Here is a 22,568-nt window from a genome sequence, read left to right as displayed (position 1 = left end):
TATAACAATGTGAATCAGCCATAAGCATACATATATCCCCTCTCTTTTGAACCTCCCTCCCATCTCCCCCCCTGCCGCCCCCGCCCCATCCCACCCCCTAGGTCATCACAGAGTGCCGGGCTGGGCTCCTTGTGTTATATAGAAGCTTCCTACTAGCTTTCTATTTTATGCAGAGTAATGTATACTCTTGCCTGGAAAATCCCATGGACGGAGGAGCCTGGTGGGCTGCAGTCCATGGGGTCGCTAGGAGTTGGACACGACTGAGCGACTTCACTTTGACTTTTCACTTTCATGAATTGGAGGAGGAAATGGCAACCCACTCCAGTGTTCTTGCCTGGAGAATCCCATGGACAGAGGAGCCTGGTGGGCTGCTGTCTATGGGGTCACACAGAGTCGGACACGACTAAAGCGACTTAGCAGCAGCAGTAGCAGCAGCAATGTATAAATATCAGTGTTACTCTCTCAATTCGTCCCACCCACTCCTTCCCCTGCTGTGTCTACAGGTCCATTCTCTGTGGTTTTATTTCTGTCCTGCAAATGGGTTCATCAGTACCACCTTTTTAGATTTCTTATATATGAGTTAATATATGATAGCTCTTTTTCTCTTCTGACTTACTTCATTCTGTATAACAGGCTCTGGGTTCATCCACCTCACTAATGAATGAGTGACTCACATTTGTTACAGTCATTTGTCATTAATTTGTCATTTCTCTTAAACTTTAGATTTGAGTAATACTGAATGATCTATAATCCCAAGAACAGATGATTTATCCATCATCTGCTCTGTTTGAAAACATGCCTTCTCATCTTCAAATTGCCAACTAGAAATGTCACTTTCAGACCCTATTACTGGCCCCAACAGTCATGTTTCTATGACCATTTCCCTTTAATCCTCTAGAATAACAGACAGAATTAACCACTCCCTCCTCTCCTAGTTATTAAGCTTACTGTGCCATGCTAAGTCACTTTAGTAGTGTCCAACTCTTTGTGACCACATGGACTGCAACCCTCCAGGCTCCTCTGTCCATGGGAATTCTCCAGACAAGAATACTGGAGTGGGTTGCCATGCCTTTCTCCAAGGGATCTTCCCAACCCAGGGATCAAACCCACGTCTCCTGCGGCTCCTGCATTGTAGGCAGATTCTTTACCACTGAGCCCCCGGGGGAGCCCTTTCTTAAGCTTACACACATCCATAATCAAACATATTATACTTCATGGTTACGTCTGATGACACTTTACTTATCCCTTAGGAGTCACGTGCTCCTAACTGCAAGCACCGCATTTTAGTCACCTGTGTATCTGTACTGCCTCACATTGGATTCAGTGAATTCTCAGTATTTGTTGAATAGAATTGATCTGAATTCTGCCTTAAGACTGAAATCTGAAAGTAGCAATGAGGCTGCTTCACAAAAAGGTGTAAAATACTGAGACATTTGAATTTTCTGAATGCAGAGAGAACTCCCTGGTCACTATAGTCCTTGGATGGAAATTGCCAACAGACTTCCCCAGTTGATTGAGAGCCGCCAGCTTCGAGCTCAAGTAAACGAGGTACAACATCTTGTGTTCTTCTCCTTGACCCTTTCTCACTACCCTATTTTCATCCTCTCACCACTTTCCTTTCTCAACATTGTAGACATGGGTCAGCTGACCACTCACTATGGTGACTTTATCCACAGAGCTAAAACAATCTCACCCTTGGTGATGAGTGGAATAACACTTGCTTCTGGTATGATGTGTGTTTCCCTAAAATTTCCAGAGCCTACACAGAAAAATTCCTGGACTATATTATATTAAGCACTCAACAAATATTTGTTCTTTAAATAAAGAAGGCAATCTGGTTGAGAATTGTCAGGAAATTGATGGATAAGATGTAGCTGGGTCAGAATAGGCATGGAATTCTCAGTGTCCTCACGCCAAGCCCCATGGTCAGGGTTCCTCTCCCTCTGCATGAAGTCACACTGATTTATTGTTGGAGTCCTATAAAAGAGTTGAGCCAAGAGACTTTCTCAGTTATACAGCCAGTGTTAGCAGATTCTTCAGAAATCATTGATAAGCCTTAATCAGGAAGGAATAACAACGAAACTAGGGGACTTACCGGAGAAGGCAATGGCAACCCACTCCAGTACTCTTGCCTGGAAAATCCCATGGATGGAGGAGCCTGGTAGGCTGCAGTCCATGAGGTCGCTAAGAGTTGGACACGACTGGGTGACTTCACTTTCACTTTTCACTTTCATGCATTGGAGGAGGAAATGGCAACCCACTCCAGTGTTCTTGCCTGGAGAATCCCAGGGACGATGGGGCCTGGTGGGCTGCCATCTATGGGGTCGCACAGAGTCAGACATGACTGAAGCGACTTAGCAGCAGTTAGCAGCAGGGGACTTACAGAGGAATATAGGACTATTTATCTATGATAATAAGTACTAAAAGGTAATTTAACACCTATTTGAACAGCTAACATTTTTTAAAAATCTGGAGATAGCAAACACTGGTGATGATATATGCAAAGAGACTCTCATTCACATTGCTGATGGGAATGCAAAATATCACAGCTACCCTGGAAGAAGGCCTGCAAAATATCACAACTACCCTGGCAGGTTCTTTAAAAAAAAAAAAGAAACTTATAATTTTGTGTTAGGGTATGGCTCTCATGGCTCAGAAAGACCTTTGCCTGCAATGGGGGAGACCGAGGCTTTATCCCTGGGTTGGGAAGAGCCCCTGGAGAAAGGAATAGCTACCCACTCCCAGTATTCTTGCCTAGAGAATTATATGGACAGAGGAGCCTGGCAGGCTACAGTCCAAGGAGTCTCAAAGAGTCAGACACAACTGAGCGACTAACACTTTCACTTTCACTCATAGCCAATTAACAATGTTATGATAGTTTGCAGTAAACAGGGAAGAAACTTAACCATACACATACATGTGTCCATTCCCAAACTCCCCTTCCATCCAGGTGGCAGATTCAGATCAAGAATTACCATATGACCCAGCAATCACATTACTAAATATTTACCCAAGTAAACCAAAATTTTGTGTTCATGCAAAAGCTGATGTGTAAGTGATTATCTAAACCAGAAACCACCAAGATGTCCCTCAACAGGAGAATTTTAAACTGAGTACAAAGGCCTGAACATTTGTGTGGTTCCCAAATTCATACATTGAAATCCTAATCCCCAATGTGATGGTGTTAGGAGGCAGAGCCTTTGGAGGTGATTAGTCAGAGATCTCCTGAGAAAGAGTCTTTTTTTTTTTTTTTTCCTATCTATGTAGAAAGAGACTTATTAGGAGGGATTGACTCACATGATTACCTAGGCTGAGAAGTCCCACAATCTGCCACCTGCTAGTTGGAGGAGGCCCAGGAAAGCTGAGAACCCAGGGAGGTGGTGGTGCAAGTTCCGGTCTGAGTCTGAAGATCTAAGAACTAGGAGTGCTAATGCTGGGGGTCAGGGGAAGCGGCTGTCCCAGCTTAAACAGAGCAATGTCACCCTTTCTCCACTATTTTGTTCTATTCAGGCCCTAAACGGAGCAGTGATTCCACCTGAGCTGGTGGAATCCACCTGAGCTGAGGTTCCTTACTCAGTCTCCACATCTCTTCCAGAACCTCTTCCAGAATCTCTCAGAGACACACCCCAAAATGTTTACCAGCCATCTGGGCTTCTCTTAGCCTAGTCAAACTGATGCATCAAATCAACCATCACCCAAGGTAATCAGATCATGAGAGAAGAAGGGGATAGTTGTAAATAGGATGAGTGCCCTTATCAAAGTGATCCCAGGGCTCTATGACACTCTGTTGCTGTCATGGGAAGATACAGCAAGAAGACAGCAAGATGGTTCTCAATAGAACCCAATCATGCTGGCACCCTGATCTTGGACTGCCAGCTTCCAAAATCAAAGTAATTAAATTTCCATTGTTCATAAGCCATCTAGCCTGTGGTACTTTGTTACAGCAGTCTGGAAGACATTGAGTTGTCTTCATATGATGGAATGCTATTCAGCGACGAAAATGAATAAGCTATTGGTTTATTCAACAATATGGATAAACTTTATGTACATTTTGCTAAATGAAACATGTCACAACCAAAAGGTTACACATCCCAATTCCATTCATGTGACATTGCAGAGAAGGTGAACACTATAAGGACAGAACACAGGTCAATGGTGATGAGGGACTGAGGAGGAATGATTGCTAAAGGAGGATTTTAGGATAACATAACCGTTATCTATGGTGTTCTGGTGGTTGATATGTGATTCTATGCATTTGTGAAACCCATAGAATTGTATATCACATAGTGAAGTGTCTGCAAATTTTAAAATATTAACCAGAATGTTGGGAGATGCTGGAATGGAATGCAGACAATAACACCTAGGTGAATCTAGCTGTCCTACAGATGCGTGACATCATTTTAGGGAAGAGGGTAGGGAAAAGGAGGTGACCTAGGTTACTCAGGAAAGTGATGCTGTGACTGGTGCTGGATTAAAAAAGAACCATTTGTAATCACTGCGCTCAAGTTGGTGAATTTGTTTTGCAAAGCAGTACAGTTGAACAATTCTGAAACTGCTGTGTGTGTGTGTGTGTACACACACACTAGGCTGAGCAAATAAACAAATGAATTGTGGATGGTATTTCACTGTCAGAGATGCAAGTTATACATTAGCAAGGGAGGAAAATAAGATCAACCTGTGACACCAGGTTAGAGTTGGAGACATCTGATATGTTTAGCATTTTAGCATCATTTATGTGGGTTCTTTGGAGAAGGAAATGGCAACCCACTCCCGTATTGTTGCCTGGAGAATCCCACTGACAGAGGAACCTGGCAGGCTACAGTCCATGGGGTCGCACGCATCGGACATGACTCAGCGACTAAACCACCATCACCATGTGGGTTCTTTACCACTAGTGCCGCCTGGGACGCCCTTATATATACGCACATGCACACTGATACATAGATGGACAAATAAATTTATGTGGATAAACAGTGTATATAATAGGTGTACGGGCTTGCCAGGTAGCTCAGTGGTAAAGAATCTTCCTGTCAAGCAGGAGATGCGAGTTCTATCCCTAGGTAAGGAAATACCCTGGAGAACAAAATGGCAGCCCACTTCAGTATTCTTGCCTGGGAAATACCATCGACAAAGGAGCTTGGCAGGCTATAGTCCATGGGATTGCAAAAGAGTTGGACAAGGTTTAGGGACTAAACAGCAGCGGCAGCATAACAGGTGTACACACACACAACTTGCTGCTTATTCATCCAGTCGTGTCAGACTCTTTGCAACCACGTGGACTGTAGCCCACAAGGTTCCTCTGTCCATTGGATTCTCTAGGCAAGAATACTGGAGTGGATTCCTATGCCCTCCTCCAAGGGATCTTCCCGACCCAGGGATGGAACCCAGGTCTCCTGCATTGCAGGCAGATTCTTTACTCCTGAGCCACCAGGGCACACCCCCAAGCCCATACACATGCACTATTCCCTAACTTTGCCCACTGTGAGGATCTAGAAACTGTGGCATTCCAGTAGCAAAGAGCAAACCCAGTGCCCATTTATTTGAACTCTTTTCCAATCAACGGAAGTAGGGCTCCTTGGAGAAAGAGTTGATTATAAATCCTGAGCTAGGAAAAACAGAAGGTGACCCCAGAACACCTTGGGACTTTATTCCTTTACCTTGAGGCTGCAGGATAGGTAGCCAGTAACCACTCATGGCCACTGAGCCTTTGAAATATGACTGGGACAAATTAACATGTCAGATATCCATTGGATTTTGAAGACTTACTATAAAAGGAGAGTGTAAAATATCTCAATATTTTTAATATTGATCGTGTGTTAACATTTTGCATATATTAACCTTGATAAAATGTTATTAAAACTAATTCCACTTTAGTGGTTTTTTTTTTGTTTTTTCCTTCCTATTTTTAAAATGTGGCTGATAGAAAATGTAAAATGACACATATGGCTTTCAGATTTCCATCTGGCACAGGGCGGTGGCCAGCAGAACTGAACTGGAACCCTGGCTCAGTCCCTCCTGGCTCTGTAACCTTGGGCGAATATCTTACCCTCGCTGATCCTCAGTTCTGGCCTATGGGTCTTGGGAGAAAACGGGATACCAACCTGAGTGAGAAGCTTTTAGCATCAAGGCTTGGACAGTTTAGTAACTGCCTTAGCATAAGTACTGAATAAATAACTGTGGTTGTAATTTTCAGGCTGGTTCTTGTTAAAATGCAATATCTCAGTGGTCCCCCCAACCCCGCCTTTCCCCTTTTCCCTCCCTACCCCGCCCACACCCCCCTAACGCACAGAACTTTCAAGATTGTATCTCAGCCAATTTTTAGGGTGAAATGTGGAATCTGGTACAAAGCAGAAGACAGGGAAAGGCTGCCCCTAGCAGACCGCGGAGGACAGAGTCCCATCCCGGGGGCAGAAGCTTCTGCGAGGCGGTGGGCGATAGGACCCCTGGTCCCATCCCACTCCTCTCTCAAAGAATACATGCCACGTCCACTGCCGCCCTTCTGGCGCTTGGGATCCCAGAGAGGGGCACCTGGAAGGATATAGATCTGACTGTATCTAGAACTAGGGGCAGGATTGGGGGGACCGAGGAAACCCAGCAGGGATGTGCAGGGAAATTAGAGCTCAGAGGCTGTTGGTGTCCACCGAAAAAGGCAGGACTGGCCAGAACTAAACCGAGAAACTGGTACTGTTTGCACAGGCAGGGCTGTCAGTGATAACATATTTGTGTACAGGGTGTTGATTTCAACAGCAACATGGCCTTCACACTTCCCTATGACTCATCTTGAAGAGGAAGCTGGTGGAGAAGTGGAAAGACCCACCCAGGGTCACCTGGAGGGTTAGGACAAGGACCGAACAGCCTTTGGGCTCCCGCAACCACCTCCTGGGAGGGAATTTGTTGGGTGGATTCCTAATTCCGTTGGGCTCCATTTACCTTTTCATCTAGGAATTACACCGAGAGAGTCACGCCCACAGCAGCTGGGCTGTTAACGGTACAATGGTACCCATTAAGCAGAAGGTGTTTGATAAGGCAGGATTGTAAAAGTTGCCCTGGGAGACTCCACATTTGATACATGATGTCAGTCTTGGGACTACTTTATTCTGTTTATAGAACACGCCAATCAAGCTGCCACTTCAGTAATGGTGACCAGTGTCCAGGCATTACCATGGGGACAATTTGGGGGCTTGCATGGGATGTAGGTATTGGTATTTCATGAACAATATAATGTGAAAGACCTCTCTTACTGCAGTATCCTAAGATCAGGGCAGAAATGAGTGTGTGAGGATCACCTTAACTAAAAGATAACCTACCAGTTACACCCAAAGGACCCTTCAAGCCACAAAACTCCCACGGCCATTCAGTTCAGTTCAGTTCAGTTCAGTCGCTCAGTCGATTCCGATTCTTTGCGACCCCATGAATCACAGCACGCCAGGCCTCCCTGTCCATCACCAACTCCCAGAGTTCACCCAGACTCACGTCCATCAAGTCAGTGATGCCATCCAGCCATCTCATCCTCTGTCATCCCCTTCTCCTCCTGCCCCCAATCCCTCCCAGCATCAGAATCTTTTCCAATGAGTCAACTCTTCATATTAGGTGGCCAAAGTACTGGAGTTTCGGCTTCAGCATCATTCCTTCCAAAGAAATCCCAGGGCTGGTCTCCTTCAGAATGGACTGGTTGGATCTCCTTGCAGTCCAAGGGACTCTCAAGAGTCTTCTCCAACACCACAGTTCAAAAGCATCAATTCTTCAGTGCTCAGCCTTCTTCACAGTCCAACTCTTACATCCATACATGACCACAGGAAAAACCATAGCCTTGACTAGACAGACCTTTGTTGGCAAAGTAATGTCTCTGCTTTTGAATATGCTATCTAGGTTGGTCATAACTTTCCTTCCAAGGAGTAAGCGGCTTTTAATTTCATGGCTGCAGTCACCAACTGCAGTGATTTTGGAGCCCCCAAAAATAAAGTCTGACACTGTTTCCACTCTTTCCCCATCTATTTCCCATGAAGTGATGGGACCGGATGTCATGATCTTCATTTTCTGAATGTTGAGCTTTAAGCCAACTTTTTCACTCTCCACTTTCACTTTCATCAAGAGGCTTTTGAGTTCCTCTTCACTTTCTGCCATAAGGGTGGTGTCATCTGCATATCTGACGTTGTTGATATTTCTCCCGGCAATCTTGATTCCAGCTTGTGCTTCTTCCAGTCCAGCATTTCTTATGATGTACTCTGCATAGAAGTTAAATAAGCAGGGTGACAATATACAGCCTTGATGTACTCCTTTTCCTATTTGGAACCAGTTGCAACTGGTAACCTCTGGACATTTCTCCTGAACAGATGCCGCTCTTGAACTGCCAGTTCCTCACAGGTTACCGAGAGTGGCGCCTGGCACGCCTAGTCCTGAGCTTTATCACCATGGGGTATGTCTGGCAGGATGGAGAGACACAGCCCAAAGAGGTAGGGACAAAGGGACTCCTGTCTTGTCATATGGCAGGTTCCCTGTACCTGGAGAACACTCTACACTGTTTTCCTGGTAAATGGGTCCTTTCATGTTCTTCCCTTTGGGTCTGAGATGAAGGAAGCACAAAGGCTTCCCAGGTGGGTCAGTGGTAAATAATCTGCCTGCAATACAGGAGAGATGAGTTCAATCCCTGGGTCGGGAGGATCTCCTGGAGAAGGAAATGGCAACCCACTCCAGTATTTTTGCCTGAGAAAGCCCAGGAAAGAGGAGACTTGGGGCCTACAGTCCATGGGGGTCTCAAAGAGTCAGATATGACTTAGCTATTACCCAAGAGCAGCAGTAAAATGAAGTGCAAAAGGCCCATTTAAATGAAAGACCATTTCTCCCCACCTGGCCAGGCAGTTAATTTTCTTTCGAACTGGGAGCCCTTTCATTTGTTTTTGAATTTTCTTTTTATTTTTCTTTCTGACACTCACCTTCTTCTAGGAATTTTAAACTGTTGCATCTGAAGGCAAGTCATAAGATATTAGGAAACACTGAATGACTTCCATTTTACAGCATTTTGTGCTCTTACACACATCAGTAACCACAGTGTTCACAATCTCATACACTAAGTATAGCAATGCTGTACCCATTTTACAGACAGCCAGGGACTACAGAAGTTAAGTTTCTGGCCCAAGGCTAGGTAGCAAGTTTGTGGAAAATCCAGGGTCACAACCCAGACCTTCTGATTTCCCTAATGCAGCCTTCATTCCCCAGAGACACACATTACCATTTATAACACTATGCTTATTTTTTTGATGTTGCTTGTTATCTACCAAATGCTGGTCTGTCTCTTAAAATTTCATGCAAATCTCTTCTGACTCCTTGCATAACTTTTTACAGTTTTTATCTGAATCTCAGAACATGAAGTCTTTGAGTTTCACTTACCTCAGTATAAATTACTATTGGTTTCACTTTTTTATAAATGGACCTTTTACAGAAATCAGGATGTTACCCTTGTTTTGCTTCTCGAAGCTTGAGTGAGCCACCTGTTCTTACTTTGTTTGCCTAGGTTTATTCTACCATTTGTATCTCAAGTAAATAGAGGAGACTCCCAGTGATGAAAGCAAAGCAAAGCAAAGTGAGCTAGGAGACAGGAAGTAAGCAGAGAGGGGCTGCAGGCTGTTTTAATGTCAGGATGTCTAACTTCAAAGAGTCATGTGTCTGATGTTGGAAAGTTTGAAGTCTAGGCACACATGATGGAACACCCCAATGGATTTTTCCTCCTCTTTCTGTTCTCCAGACCAGCATCCTCAACTGTGGAAGGGATGAAGTAGGTGACAAGGGAGGAAGACACCAGCTTCTGGTGTGTCTATGACCTACGCCCATTCCCACATGCAACCTCAAACCATCTCTACTTTCCCTGTATTTCCTCCTTTAACTTTTTAAACTTTTCTTACTATAGAGACACCTCATTTCTGCACTGTCTGTCCCTCCCTTCTCCTGCCCTCCACCTTTCCCAGCATCAGGGTCTTTTCCAGTGAGTCAGTTCTTCACATCAGGTGGCCAAAGGACTGCTTCAGCTTTAGCATCAGTCCTTCCAATGAATATTCAGGACTGATTTCCTTTAGGATGGACTGGTTGGATCTCCTTGCAGTCCAAGGGACTCTCAAGAGTATTCTCCAGCACCACAGTTCGAAAGCATCTTCAGTGCTCAGCCTTCTTTATGGTCCAACTTTCACACCCATATATGACTACTGAAAAATCATAACTTTGACTATATGGACCTTTGTCTCAGGTTTTTAATATGCTGTCTACCCCTGTCATAGCTTTCGTTCCAAGGAGCAAATGTCTTTTTAATTTGTGGCTGCAGCCACTGCAGTGATTTTGGAGCCCAAGAAAATAAAATCTGTCACTGCTTCCACTTTTTCCCCATCTATTTGCCATGAAGTGATGGGACCAGATGTCATGAGCCTAGTTTTATGAATGCTGAGTTTTAAGCCAGCTCTCTTTCATCCTCATCAAGAGGCTCTTTGGCTCCTCTCTACTTTCTGTGAATATATATTTTTACGTTAAGGGGGAGGGAAGTTGGAAGTGGGAAAGAGGAGGCATAAGAATTCTTTTGGATCTATTTAGCCTTGTTGATGGTTAGAGCCCCCCACTCCCATCCCCATGGGTCCTGGTAATTTTTCTGGATATTTGGACAAATAGAGTTCTTTAGAGTGGCCCTCAGATTACTCAGGGATTGAATGGGGACTGTCCTAAGGTGATTTAGTTGAAGTTGCTATTGGGTATGATAAAATGTTCTAGTCTTCCCATCCATCTCTCTGAGAAAAGGACACACGCACACACATATATATACAAACATATACACATATTTGTTCCTAAAACTAAGACTGTACACAAAACACTTGTATGCAGATATCTACATTATGTATCTGGATATATATAAATACATATATATACAGAGAGAGAGGGGGATATTTTCCCACTGCTCATGAACTCAATCCCCACTTACGCCTCAACATTTGTTCATGCTCTGCATTGTACAATTTTCAGAGATGATTTTATACTATATACATACATGCATGTTCCAATTTTGTACTTTTCACATATATTTCAGACCATACTCATAAATAATACATCCACTAGGTTGTTAAAGAATAAATATGAGAGTGAATTGTGTGTTATATTTGTATTAATTATACGGATATATGTTAATTAATTATATACATTAATTACATGGATTAATTATATGGATCACTCATATAATTTCCATTTTTATTCTCAGGTTGTTTCTTTACCACACGATTTTTAGGAATTAAAAACAGATTGACATAGCTGCTCAGTCATGTCCAACTCTTTGAGACTCCATGAACTGGGGCTTTGTCAGGCTCCTCTGTCCCGGGGATGCTCTGGGCAAGGATACTGGAGTGAGTTGCCATGCCCTCCTCCAGGGGATCTTCCTGACCCAGGGATGGAACCCACATCTCTTATGCCTCCTGCATTGGCAGGCAGGCTCTTTACTGCTAGTGCCACCTGGGAAGCTCATACACTATTGATACCATGTATAAAATAGATAACAAATGAGAACCTATTATATAGCACAGGGAACTCTACTCAGTGCTCTGTGGTGACCTAAAAAAAATCCAAAAAAGAGGGGATGCATGTATACATGTATATGTAGCTGATTCACTTTCCTGTACTAACTACACAGGAGCTAATTATACAGAAACTAACACAGCATTGTAAAACAACTATATGCCAATAAAAAGAAAAGAGACAGACTGCTTCCTCCATTGCATTCTTTCTATAATGTGCTAACTGTCTGCATTTATTTCTGCAAGATTCTGCCAAGAAACCTTGCCCTGCCCTTTGTTGAGGTCTCCAGGAACCTGGGACTCCCTCCTATCCTCGTTCACTCGGACTTGGTGCTGGCCAACTGGACTACTAGGAACCCAGGAGGGTAAGACAGGAGAGGGTGCTTGGGATCTGAACAAATGAAAACCGGCTAAGGGAGAGGTTTGTGATTTCTCTTGCTGCAGGAAAAGTCCAAACTTTGTCAGCTCTTTTGGATGAGGGATGCTCATATTTATTACCTGGGGCCTTCCCTCATGGCTCAGATATTAAAGAATCTGCCTGCAATGTGGGAGACCCAGGTTTGATCCCTGGGTCCAGAAGATCCCCTGGAGAAGGAAATGGCCACCCACTCCAGTATTCTAGCCTAGGAAATTCCATAAACAGAGGAGCCTGGCAGGCTACAATCCATGTGGTCGCAAGGAGTCAGACACGACTGAGCGACTAACACATTTGTGGTGCCAAAGAAGGGGTGAACTTAAACACAAGTTCAAAATTCACAGTTTGCAGGAGTTTCCTCTCCACCCACTCTGAACACACTGGGACAGGTTGTTACAAAGATATAAAAGGAACAAGATAAATTTTCTGGATGGCCACAGGCTCAGTGTTTTGAGTCTGATATATATATTGAGATTTGGCTCACTCTGTTACACCAAGACCTGTAGGGAAGAAAACTTTGCCCTTCTTCACATCTAGGCTCCTTGGCTAGTCTATTCATCAAACTGACACAAGACAGATGAACAGAGGGGGCTTCCCAGATGGTGCTGGCGGTAAAGAACCTGCCTGCCCGTGCAGGAGACATAAGAGATGCGAATTCAGTCCCATGGGTCAGGAAGGTCCCCTGGAGGAGGGCATGGCCACCCACTCCAGTATTCTTGCCTGGAGAATCCCATGGGCAGAGGAGCCTGGTGGGCTATGGTCCATAGGGTTACAAACAGAGAGACATGCCTGAAGCCCTGAATCATTGTCTCTGTTGATAAGACTATCTCTCTACGTCCTGGTACAGGGAGGACGCCCTTCACCTGGAAGATTTACTCCCTCCTTTCAGGGGCACAAAGAGGTCAGCATGTCCTTTTGGCATCTGCTGTTTCTCAAGTACCTTTAATTCAAAATAATCCACCAAAGTGGTATATTTGGGATGGTGTATTCTGCTGCCCTCAGGTCCATAGTCTAGTCACAGCCCCTGACATCCAAACTGTGTAGTGTGTGTGTGTGTGTGTGTGTGTCTGCGGTTCATTTGCTCACAAAGGCACATGACTTGTGTACACATGACCCTGGAAGGCATATCAAGTTTGCAAACTGATTTGTTCCTGTCTTTTCTTTTTCTTTTATCAATCACTGAAATTGGACTAGACCCCTGGAAATCAGGTAAGCTATCAGAAATCCTTCACTCACTTTAGTTCAGTTCAGTCACTCTGTTGTATCTGACTCTTTGAGACTCCATACTCACTTTAGATTTTCACTAACTGTAAAAACTTACAATAAAATAAACACACAAAAAAGAAAGCATCCCATATTGCATGCATAATATATAAATTATAGAAATGCACACACACAAAAAAGACTAGAAGAACATATGCCTCAAATCAACAGCCCAAAAGTTAACAATAGTTGTCTCTGCTATGTGTAAATTAAGGAATTAATTTTCTTTGCTACATTTTCCAGTTTGTACATTTAAAAAAAAAAGTAAAAGGCAATGCAAGAAGAGCAAACAAACAAACCACTCCTCACCACCCCCTAAACACCAAAGCTTCACCAGTTCTCTAATTCTCTGTGATTTTTTTCAAGTCTAATGATCTGGTGGTAAAGAACCCGCCTCCAATGCAGTAATGCAGAAGTAAGAGACATGGGTTTGATCCCTGGGCCAGGAAGATGCCCTGGAGGAGCGCATGGCAACCCACTCCATTACTCTTGCCTGGAGAATCCCACAGACAGAGGAGACTGGCAGGCTACAGTCCATGGGGTTGCAGAGTCGGACACAACTGAACTGACTTAGCACACATGCACGCAAAATCTGAAAAAGATCTCTGGTCTCACCATAACTTCTATGAAAGGACAAAGGGCAGGTTGTGGCTGCTACAGCTACAGAATCCCTTTGAAATATTACAGAGACTGGAGCTTGCAGGACAAGTCTGGTTGAGACATTTTTAAACTCCTCTTTCACTAGAGAGCACAGTTAAGCTCTAAGTTGACACTGCCTTTCTAATCAACAAACCTCAGCTCAATAAGGGGTTCAGCATAAAAGCTTTAGCTCGGAAGATGGAGAGATGAAGGGTGAAGACCCCATTTTGCACAGAAATGTGACTCTGCTGAAACTATGGGGGTCCCTGACTTAGTTTTCTTTTGTGTTTTTCATTTTTCTTGTTTTTAAAATGTTAGAGGCAGAGGTGATTTATTGAATGAAGTTTGCATGCTTCATAGACTGGATCCAGCTCTGGGGTATTTGAATCCATGTGATAATAGGTCATTTAAGAATGATCCTCTATTAGTCTTCAGCTTTCACTACTATAATACAGAATTTGGTGGGGGATGCGGGGGGTGGGGGGTGGTGGGGGTGGATACTGATTAGAGAGAGTCCCAGCCTGAGTTATGAAACAGCTCTGTTTCATAACAGGTCCAATGACTAAGCAACTGGATGAATTTGGGCAAGTGAGTTTGCTTCTTTGGGCCATATTTTTCTGTCTGTAGAAAAGGGGTGTGGAGTTAGCCATGGCCTGGGCCTTCCAGGTGGCCCAGATGGTAAAGAATCTGCCTGCAGTGTGGCAGACTCAGGTTCAGTTCAGTCCCTGGGTTGGGAAGATCCCCTGGAGAAGGGCACGGCAACCCAATCCAGTATTCTTGCCTGGGAAATCCCATGGACAGTGGAGTCTGGTAGGCCATAGTTCATGGAGTCCCAAAGATTCGGACATGACAGAGCAACTATCATTTTATGTTCCCTGGAGCTCTATGACTCTGTGTTCCTAACAGGAAGGGTGTGTGAAGAATCAGCCCTACTCATCCACTCGTGCTTTAGTGGTTTCCTGAGGTGGAAGTGATGGTCTGGGACCATCAAGGCTGTGCCAGACTTTGGGAGCTCAGCTCAGGTGAACTTGGGCTGGAGCAGATGTTTCCCTTTCCTTCCTGAATGTTGCTGAAGAGATGCTTGTCCTCAGTCATCTTGCAGAGCTGAGAAGGTTGGCTGCTGGTTCCACCTTGGACTAGCAGTTACCTGACTCGAGGCCACCTCTGGGCCCCGCATACTCACCGTGCCCAAACCTCTCTAACCACGTGGTCATCTCTCCTTCCCAAGGAACTTGGACACCATCGTCTCATTCCCTGGGGGAGAAAGCCTGCGTGGTTTTGTACTGGTGACTGTTCTGGTGGAGAAAGCAGCTGTGCCTGGGATTAAGGTATCTTTCCACCCAAAGCACTTTTTTTTTTCCTAAATGAGAGATCTGTCTGAGCTTTCCTTCCCACCCAGACCCTTTCCCTGCAGTGACTGAATCAACATAGACTCCTGTTTTGGTTAGTTAAGCAAAGAGATAGACGTTCTAGCTCCCTTTCCTGAACTACCATAAAGCTTAGAATTGACCACTTGTCCATTAACAAATAAGCATTGTTCTAGGCAATGGGAGATCTGGGGGAATAAGAAAGACATTGCTCTGGCCTCCAACTGACGCTCAGGATCCAGTGGGGGAAGGTGGGCTGATATAGGGTGTAATGAGAAAAAGAATGCTGAGTTTCATGGAAAGACATCTAAAATCTAATTCAGACTCGACAGGTTGGGCAAAACTCCCCACAGGAAATGACAGATCTGAAAGTTAATCCCTGAGTAATGTAGACACAGAGACAGAGACAGAAAGACAGAGGCTGATCTCTGGCAGAAGGAGACGCCATACAAAGGCTCTGAGTTCAAATGAACCATCCTTGAGAACCAACCAAGACCTACTGTATAGCACAGGGAACTAGATACATGTGTATGTATGGTTGAATCCCTTCGCTGTCCACCTGAAACTATCACAACATTGTTAATTAGCTATACCGTCAATATAAAATGAAAAGTCAAAAAAATTAAAAAAAAAAACTAGCTAAACTAAAAATGTATCATCCTTGAGGTCACTTAGCCCTTTGGGGTTGTAAGCTTGAATCCCTTTAAGGCTCAGGCAGGTCCCAAGAAGGTCAGATGTCCACAAAGCATCCATGTCTTGCCTAGAGATGTTGGAGTTAGGTTTCTGTTTTCACCACCTTCCCTGATAAGCATATTTTGGGTGCCTTCTGTGTCTAGAGTGGGGTGACCAGATTGGGCTACCATTATTACTGCTCCCTCCTTCACTGTAAAACTGTGTGGTCACTTTACTCCTCATCCATGTGTTTATTCTGTGTGTTTATTATGGAAACAAAATAAAATACTGGTAAGGGGTTCAGACAAAGCAGAGGCTGCTAATGAAGGGGGCTCTGGAGCTGAAGCTCCACAGATTCTGATTTTCTGTAAGACAGAGTTGAGGAGTGAAGGTGTCCCAATTCAAGGCATAGAAGTAGGAAGGATGCTCATGTGTGATAACTCCAGAAGAAGGAAGGAGGGAAATGAGGGAGGGAGGCCCTTGAGAGGGACAAGAAGGAGCAGCCAGTGGAAAGATCCAGAAAGACCTAACCAGGTCCATCCAGCTGATGACCAGAGAGACTGTCCTGTCAGGAGGATCTCACGGCCAATCCGGTCAGGAGCGCTCCCCAGGGGAGCAGGCAGAGGGCTGCCCTTCCTGGACTCCCCACCTCAGTGGACCGTAAGTGAATGCTCGTGCACTGAGGGACTGAATCTTGTCTCCAGGCCCTGGTTCAGGCTGTGAATGCCATCTTGCAGCCCAGCCCAGACTCCTTGCTTCAAGCCCTGCAGCAACTGAGGGTCTCCATCCAGGACATCACTGGAGCCTTGGGACAAATGCACGGTACATGCTTCTGATGCCTGAGGGCTGTCCTGGTGGGGAAAAGGGCCTGCAGGCTGGGCAGCATCCGGGGGATGGTGCTGCTGTGTTAGCCTGGTTTTAAGGTAACTGCTGTTCAGACTATTGGAAAATGAGCTCTCGGTTGGCAGGGATATTTTCATGCTTTTGCCCTCCTTTCCATTTACTTGCAATTAGGGTGATTTCCTATTTTCGGCCGTCACGTTTCTGTGTGTTGAGGTCTCATGTGAAGCTTGGGAAGAGGGGAGGGACACACATATGGCTTATACCTGCTTTATCCAGCAATGACCCTGGTCCCAGAGAACATGACTGATCTTGGCTTCTTCAGTTCTTTTCTGTGGCCAGCGAAGGGATAGGTTGTCCTAGGAATGGCCACTTAAAGGTCACACCCTTCGCTAACTGCTTAAGTATTATTCTGGTGATCACATCACTTGGCAATTTCTGGGCAGCTACTCAACTTCCTCTCTCAGGAAAAACTCCAAAACTGAAATGGAAAAGGGCCTGATCTTTTTAATAAAGGAAAAGCAGATGAATATCTGTTACTTCTGCAAAACAAAATAGATTCTAGTAAAAGAGAGTGTTTATAAGAAATGGAGCAGGAGGGAGGGAGCTGGAAACTGGATGGAGCTCAGTTTTATCCTTTCATTAAAAGGATAGATTGTCCTTGCAGACTCTGCGAAATTCATCTGATTACATACTCTTTCATTCAAAGGCCTCTTTTTACATGTCAGAGTCACATCTCCCCATTTCCCTGAATTTTAATTTAATTTTTTTAAGTTGGAAAAAGAAATTTTATTTTTTTATTTTCATTTTTTTTAACTTTACAATACTGTATTGGTTTTGCCATTTTAATTTTAAAGCCCTCCCAATCACATGACTAGGTCTTTTGCCAAACCAGCTCTCCCAGCTTAGTGAGATGGATTTTAGTTTTGCCAAGGTGCCCAGAGTGTGTTACTCAGGATGTCAGGACCACTAGAGAGACGTTGCAGGTGTCCAGATCATATGAATGAGCAGAAGTGAGTGGTTCAGAAGGTCATGGGAGGCCCTCCACCCTGTCACAGGTATGTCCCGGCAAGGTGGCCTTAGCTCTGTCTGGCTCTCACACATTTCCCTAGTTCTCATTCTCCAAGTCACTTCTACAGCCTGGGCCAACCTTTAGCTTTCTTCCTCGTACTCTGCAGGAGGTCTGATGGCCTGGGAAGGTGATGGGATGATTTCTCTTGTGTCACCCCAAGGCAAATTTGCCCACACAGACATCCTATACAGGTGTCTACTATAAAAAGTGACTACTAGTCACTGCAGTAAGAGACATGACCGTCTCCGCCTGCAACTTTCAAAAGCAGCCCCAACAGCATCTTCCACCCTCTATGCTCCTTAACCATGTGGCCTGAATTCTCCTCTCATCAAAGGGTTAAGCCTGTATGTGGGCTTGTGGCATGCCTGTGACCAGTAGAACTCAGCAGAAGTAACACAGCATGACTTCCCAGGCAGGGTGAGAAAATCTGATGCAGTTGCCACAGTGTGCTCTGAGTCACAACGAGAAAAGTCAACTGGGGTCAAGGGCATCAAAGAGGATGTCAGACCACACAGAGAGGCCAAGTATAGGGGCCCCATTGGGCACTTGGCACAGTGGTGAATAAGCCCCTGGGAGAGTCTTAAGTTCCCACTGCCCAGGCACCTTCAGTTCCATCTCCTCAGCTGAGGATCCAAGCACTGTGAAGCAGACAGCCATCTCTGCTGAGTCTGGCCCTGATTCCTGCCCTGCAGGGCCATGCTCACAATACAATGATTATTCTATGCCACTGAGTCTGAGTGGTTTGTTACTTAACCATGGTAACCAGAAAAGTGACGTTATAAAAATGATAGATAATAGGAAGTTCAAGGTATAAGGAATCACATGAATGTTTTAGTCATTGGTTGAATTTCTTTGGGAGTTGAATTTCGTCTGCCTGATAATAGAGCTCAGCTTCACTGCTTTCCTCCCCCAAATGGAGCTTTCCAAGATTCCTTCTTTCTGAGCTCAGCTTTAGCACGAATTGTTTCTTCCTTTTCCCCACAAAGTCCTCCTTTCCAGGAATTTTCTGGTCTGGAGTCATGCCTGAAGGAGTGCCCAAGGCAGAGGAGGTGGCAGGGCCAAGGCAGAGCCTCTTTGCTCTAGGGCTGCAGTTGACATAAGAGAACCACCCTGCGCTGAACTTTGTCACGTAGTCTCAGTCCAGCTCACACAGGATTTCCACTTCACAGTTTTACCCAGTTCTCACTGCTGACTGGAAATCAAACCCAGACAATTCTATTCTCATAGCCTGACTCCCCCCAAAACAGAAGTCCATCACCACATCACACATGTGGATCTTCACACTGCACACCCGCACGACCCGAGTTCATCTCTCCTGTTTTGGTGGTAAACAAGCAAATCAACCAGGTCAGAGCTTTGGGCTCTGTTGGAAGGCTAAACTGTGCTGGGATTTCCAGGCATCCAAAATATGAGTAAGTCTGGATTTCAAGCCTGTGTGATTATTAAGGGCCCTTGTTCTCTGAGTTTATTTTCTCAGAAAAGCTGAGGGATAATTATTCTCTCTGAAAAGCTGTAGAAACTGTTGCCTTGTATTTCCTTCTGACTCAACACCATTTCTGGCTTACCCTTTGTCAATTACAAATTGGCAGTTACCAAGAGCATTGCCAAAGAGTGAACAAAAAAGGCATTTGACATCTGCCTCTATGGAGATTGAACCCCATGCTGCTACAGCTATTGACCTTCAACAACCCCAAAGGGAGTTCAGGGTGGAGTGAGGCACTCTGTGCCCCAGGGAATCTAGTGAGACAGGTCTTTAGATAGTTGGATGTTTTTAGGAACAGATTTTATGATCTAAATCCTTGTATCTCCTCAAAGCTAGTTCAGTTCAGTTCAGTTCAGTCACTCAGTCGTGTCCGACTCTTTGCCACCCCATGAATCGCAGCACGCCAGGCCTCCCTATCCATCACCAACTCCCGGAGTTCACTCAGACTCACGTCCATTGAGTCAGTGATGCCATCCAGCCATCTCATCCTCTGTCGTCCCCTTCTCCTCCTGCCCCCAATCCCTCACAGCATCAGAGTCTTTTCCAATGAGTCAACTCTTTGCATGAGGTGGCCAAAGTACTGGAGTTTCAGCTTTAGCATCATTCTTTCCAAAGAAATCCCAGGGCTGATCTCCTTCAGAATGGACTGGTTGGATCTCCTTGCAGTCCAAGGGACTCTCAAGAGTCTTCTCCAACACCGCAGTTCAAAAGCATCAATTCTTCAGCGCTCAGCCTTCTTCACAGTCCAACTCTCACATCCATACAAGACCACAGGAAAAACCATAGCCTTGACTAGACGGACTTTTGTTGACAAAGTAATGTCTCTGCTTTTCAATATGCTATCTAGGTTGGTCATCGCATATTCTCTCTCATATCTAGAGAAGCACTAAATCCCTTCATGATGACATCAGATCCTCATGACTAACAAAAAACCTTTTGTAAAATGGGTGCTTCATGGCATTGAACTCCCCCTTCACCGAAACCTTATATATTGACTTTCCCCTACTGCCGCTTTGGAGCAGTCTCTCAGGTATCTGAGGTACTGCCTCCCTGGCTGCAGTCCTCATTTTGCCCCAAATAAAACTTAACTCACAACTCTCTAGTTGTACATTTTTTTTTAGTCGACACCTTAGTAGCTGTAGGGATTGTTCTTTTATTAGAGATGAGGGGTCAAAATGTTTGCTTCTGACAGTTTGGTAAGTGTGAAAGCCCTTCACATTACTGATTACTTCTGATTACTTCACTTAGTTTTGTCTAAGATATTTTCCTTCTTAACTTCTGAACTTATTTTTTTAATTTTTATACTTTAAAAATTTACTTAATTTTTAAATTAGAGGATAATTGCCTTAGAGTGTGTTATGTTGGTTTCTGCTGTACAACACCACCAATCATTCATAATTATTTATATATAGATATGGGCTTCCCCGGTGGCTTAACCATAGAGAATCCACCTGCAATGCAGGAGATGTGGGTTCAAACCCTGGGTCAGAAAGATTCCCTGGAGGAGGAAATGGTAAGCTACTCCAGTATTCTTGCCTGGAAAATCCCACAGCTACAGTCCATAGGGTTGCAAAAGAGTCAGGCATGACTTAGCAACTAAACAACAACAGTGTGCGTGCATGCTAAGTTGCTTCAGTTGTATCTGACTCTGCAACCCTATAGACTGTAGCCCACCAGGTTCCACTGTCCATGGGATTCTCCAGGCAAAATACTGGAGTAGGTCGCCGTGCCCTTCCCCAGGGGGTCTTCCCAACCCAGGGATTGAACCAGTGTCTCTTATGTCTCCTGCATTAGCAGGTGGGTCCTTTACCACTTGGGCTTCCCTGATAGCTCAGTTGGTAAAGAATCCATCTGCAATGCAGGAGACCTGGGTTCGATCCTTGGGTTGGGAAGATCCCCTGGAGAAGGGAATGGCTACCCACTCCAGTATTCTGGCCTGGAGAATTCCATGGACTGTATAGTGCATGGGGTCGCAAAGAGTCGGACACTGAGCGACTTTCACCATCACTGATATCACATGTTCCTTCACTTTTTATTTACCACTAGTGCCACCTGAGAGGAGAAGGCAATGGCACCCCACTCCAGTACTCTTGCCTGGAAAATCCCATGGACAGAGGAGCCTGGTAGGCTGCAGTCCATGGGGTCGCTAAGAGTTGGACATGACTGAGCGACTTCACTTTGACTTTTCACTTTCATGAATTGGAGGAGGAAATGGCAACCCACTCCAGTGTTCTTGCCTGGAGAATCCCAGGGACTGGAGAGCCTGGTGGGCTGCTATCTATGGGGTTGCACAGAGTCAGACAGGACTGAAGCGACTTAGCAGCAGCGCCACCTGGGAAGCCCCAACAACAGCAATGTATATATATCCTCTCTCTCTTGAGCCTCCCTCTACCCACCTATCCTAGTCCTCTAGGTCGTCAACTTGTGAACTTACTTTGTCTAAATCCAGTTGGAAGAGAATGAACACTGGCAATCTTCTCTTCAAATAGCATGCAATTATATGACCAAGGGACCAAGTTCACATTTCTAAAGTTGTTTTCACTCATGGACTAGTGACACACAGTAATCTGAATAAACCCAAATTATCTGAGCCATCATCTCTTCCCTTAAATCTAATTTCATCCTGTGAGTGCAGCACATCTGAAGGCAAGCGTACACATATATCACAGGGTATTAAACAGTTTTACAAATCTTCACAGAAGATTTCTTAGGGCTGTAAGCAGAAACATTCATTGCACATCATACATCGAAGATACCTAAAAATCTACAGTTATCATTACTGTTTTATATGGTGAAAGCTCACTCAGACTTGCATATATATATATATTTTTTTTTTCTTTTTTTTTTTTTAAATTTTTTTTGGTTGCACTGTATGTGGAATCTGTTTCCCAACCAGGGACTGAACCCGAGGCCTCTGCACTAGAAGTGTGGAGCCTTAAACACTGGACTGTATATTTATAACCCTTGCTCTTCACTCCTATGTATACATTTATTTTTTTGCCTGTAGGATTTCCTCTAGTGAGAGTCTCTGTTGCTGGGAAACTCATCTAAAAAATGCCTTATTTTTCCTTTTATTTATTTATATTTTATTATTTTTATGTTTATTTATATCTTTGATTTTTGCTAGTGACTATATTCTTAGGTGTTGAATAGATCAGTACTAGTTTCCATTGTTGCTTCTGAGAAGTCTGTCTCCTGTCTTCTTCCCTGTCTTGTCATTTAGTCACTCAGTCGTGTCCAACTCTTTTTGTGACCCTGTAGACTGCAGCCTGCCAGG

General features: G+C 44.5%; 1 protein-coding gene across 9 annotated transcripts in view; it reads left to right on the top strand.

Moving 5' to 3' along the window:
* The window catches only part of IDO2 (indoleamine 2,3-dioxygenase 2), a 67,471-nt gene that overhangs the window by 23,030 nt on the left and 21,873 nt on the right, over positions 1 to 22,568 (top strand). For 3 of the 9 annotated variants that reach the window (XM_025278137.3, XM_044929517.2, XM_025278102.3), the window contains 6 exons: positions 1,453 to 1,548; positions 8,334 to 8,453; positions 11,787 to 11,905; positions 13,150 to 13,164; positions 15,086 to 15,185; positions 16,601 to 16,718. In XM_025278137.3, coding sequence (XP_025133922.3) covers positions 1,453 to 1,548; positions 8,334 to 8,453; positions 11,787 to 11,905; positions 13,150 to 13,164; positions 15,086 to 15,185; positions 16,601 to 16,718 — 568 coding nt within the window. The remainder of the gene's footprint in view (positions 1 to 1,452; positions 1,549 to 8,333; positions 8,454 to 11,786; positions 11,906 to 13,149; positions 13,165 to 15,085; positions 15,186 to 16,600; positions 16,719 to 22,568) is intronic. The other 6 variants (XM_025278107.3, XM_025278112.3, XM_025278119.3 and 3 more) reach the window with 6 other exon arrangements.

This window comes from Bubalus bubalis, chromosome 1 (assembly GCF_019923935.1).
Source record: "Bubalus bubalis isolate 160015118507 breed Murrah chromosome 1, NDDB_SH_1, whole genome shotgun sequence".
Taxonomy (NCBI): domain Eukaryota; kingdom Metazoa; phylum Chordata; class Mammalia; order Artiodactyla; family Bovidae; genus Bubalus; species Bubalus bubalis.
The sequence above is the reverse complement of the archived record's forward strand: the minus strand, read 5'-3'. Positions and strand labels throughout refer to the sequence as shown.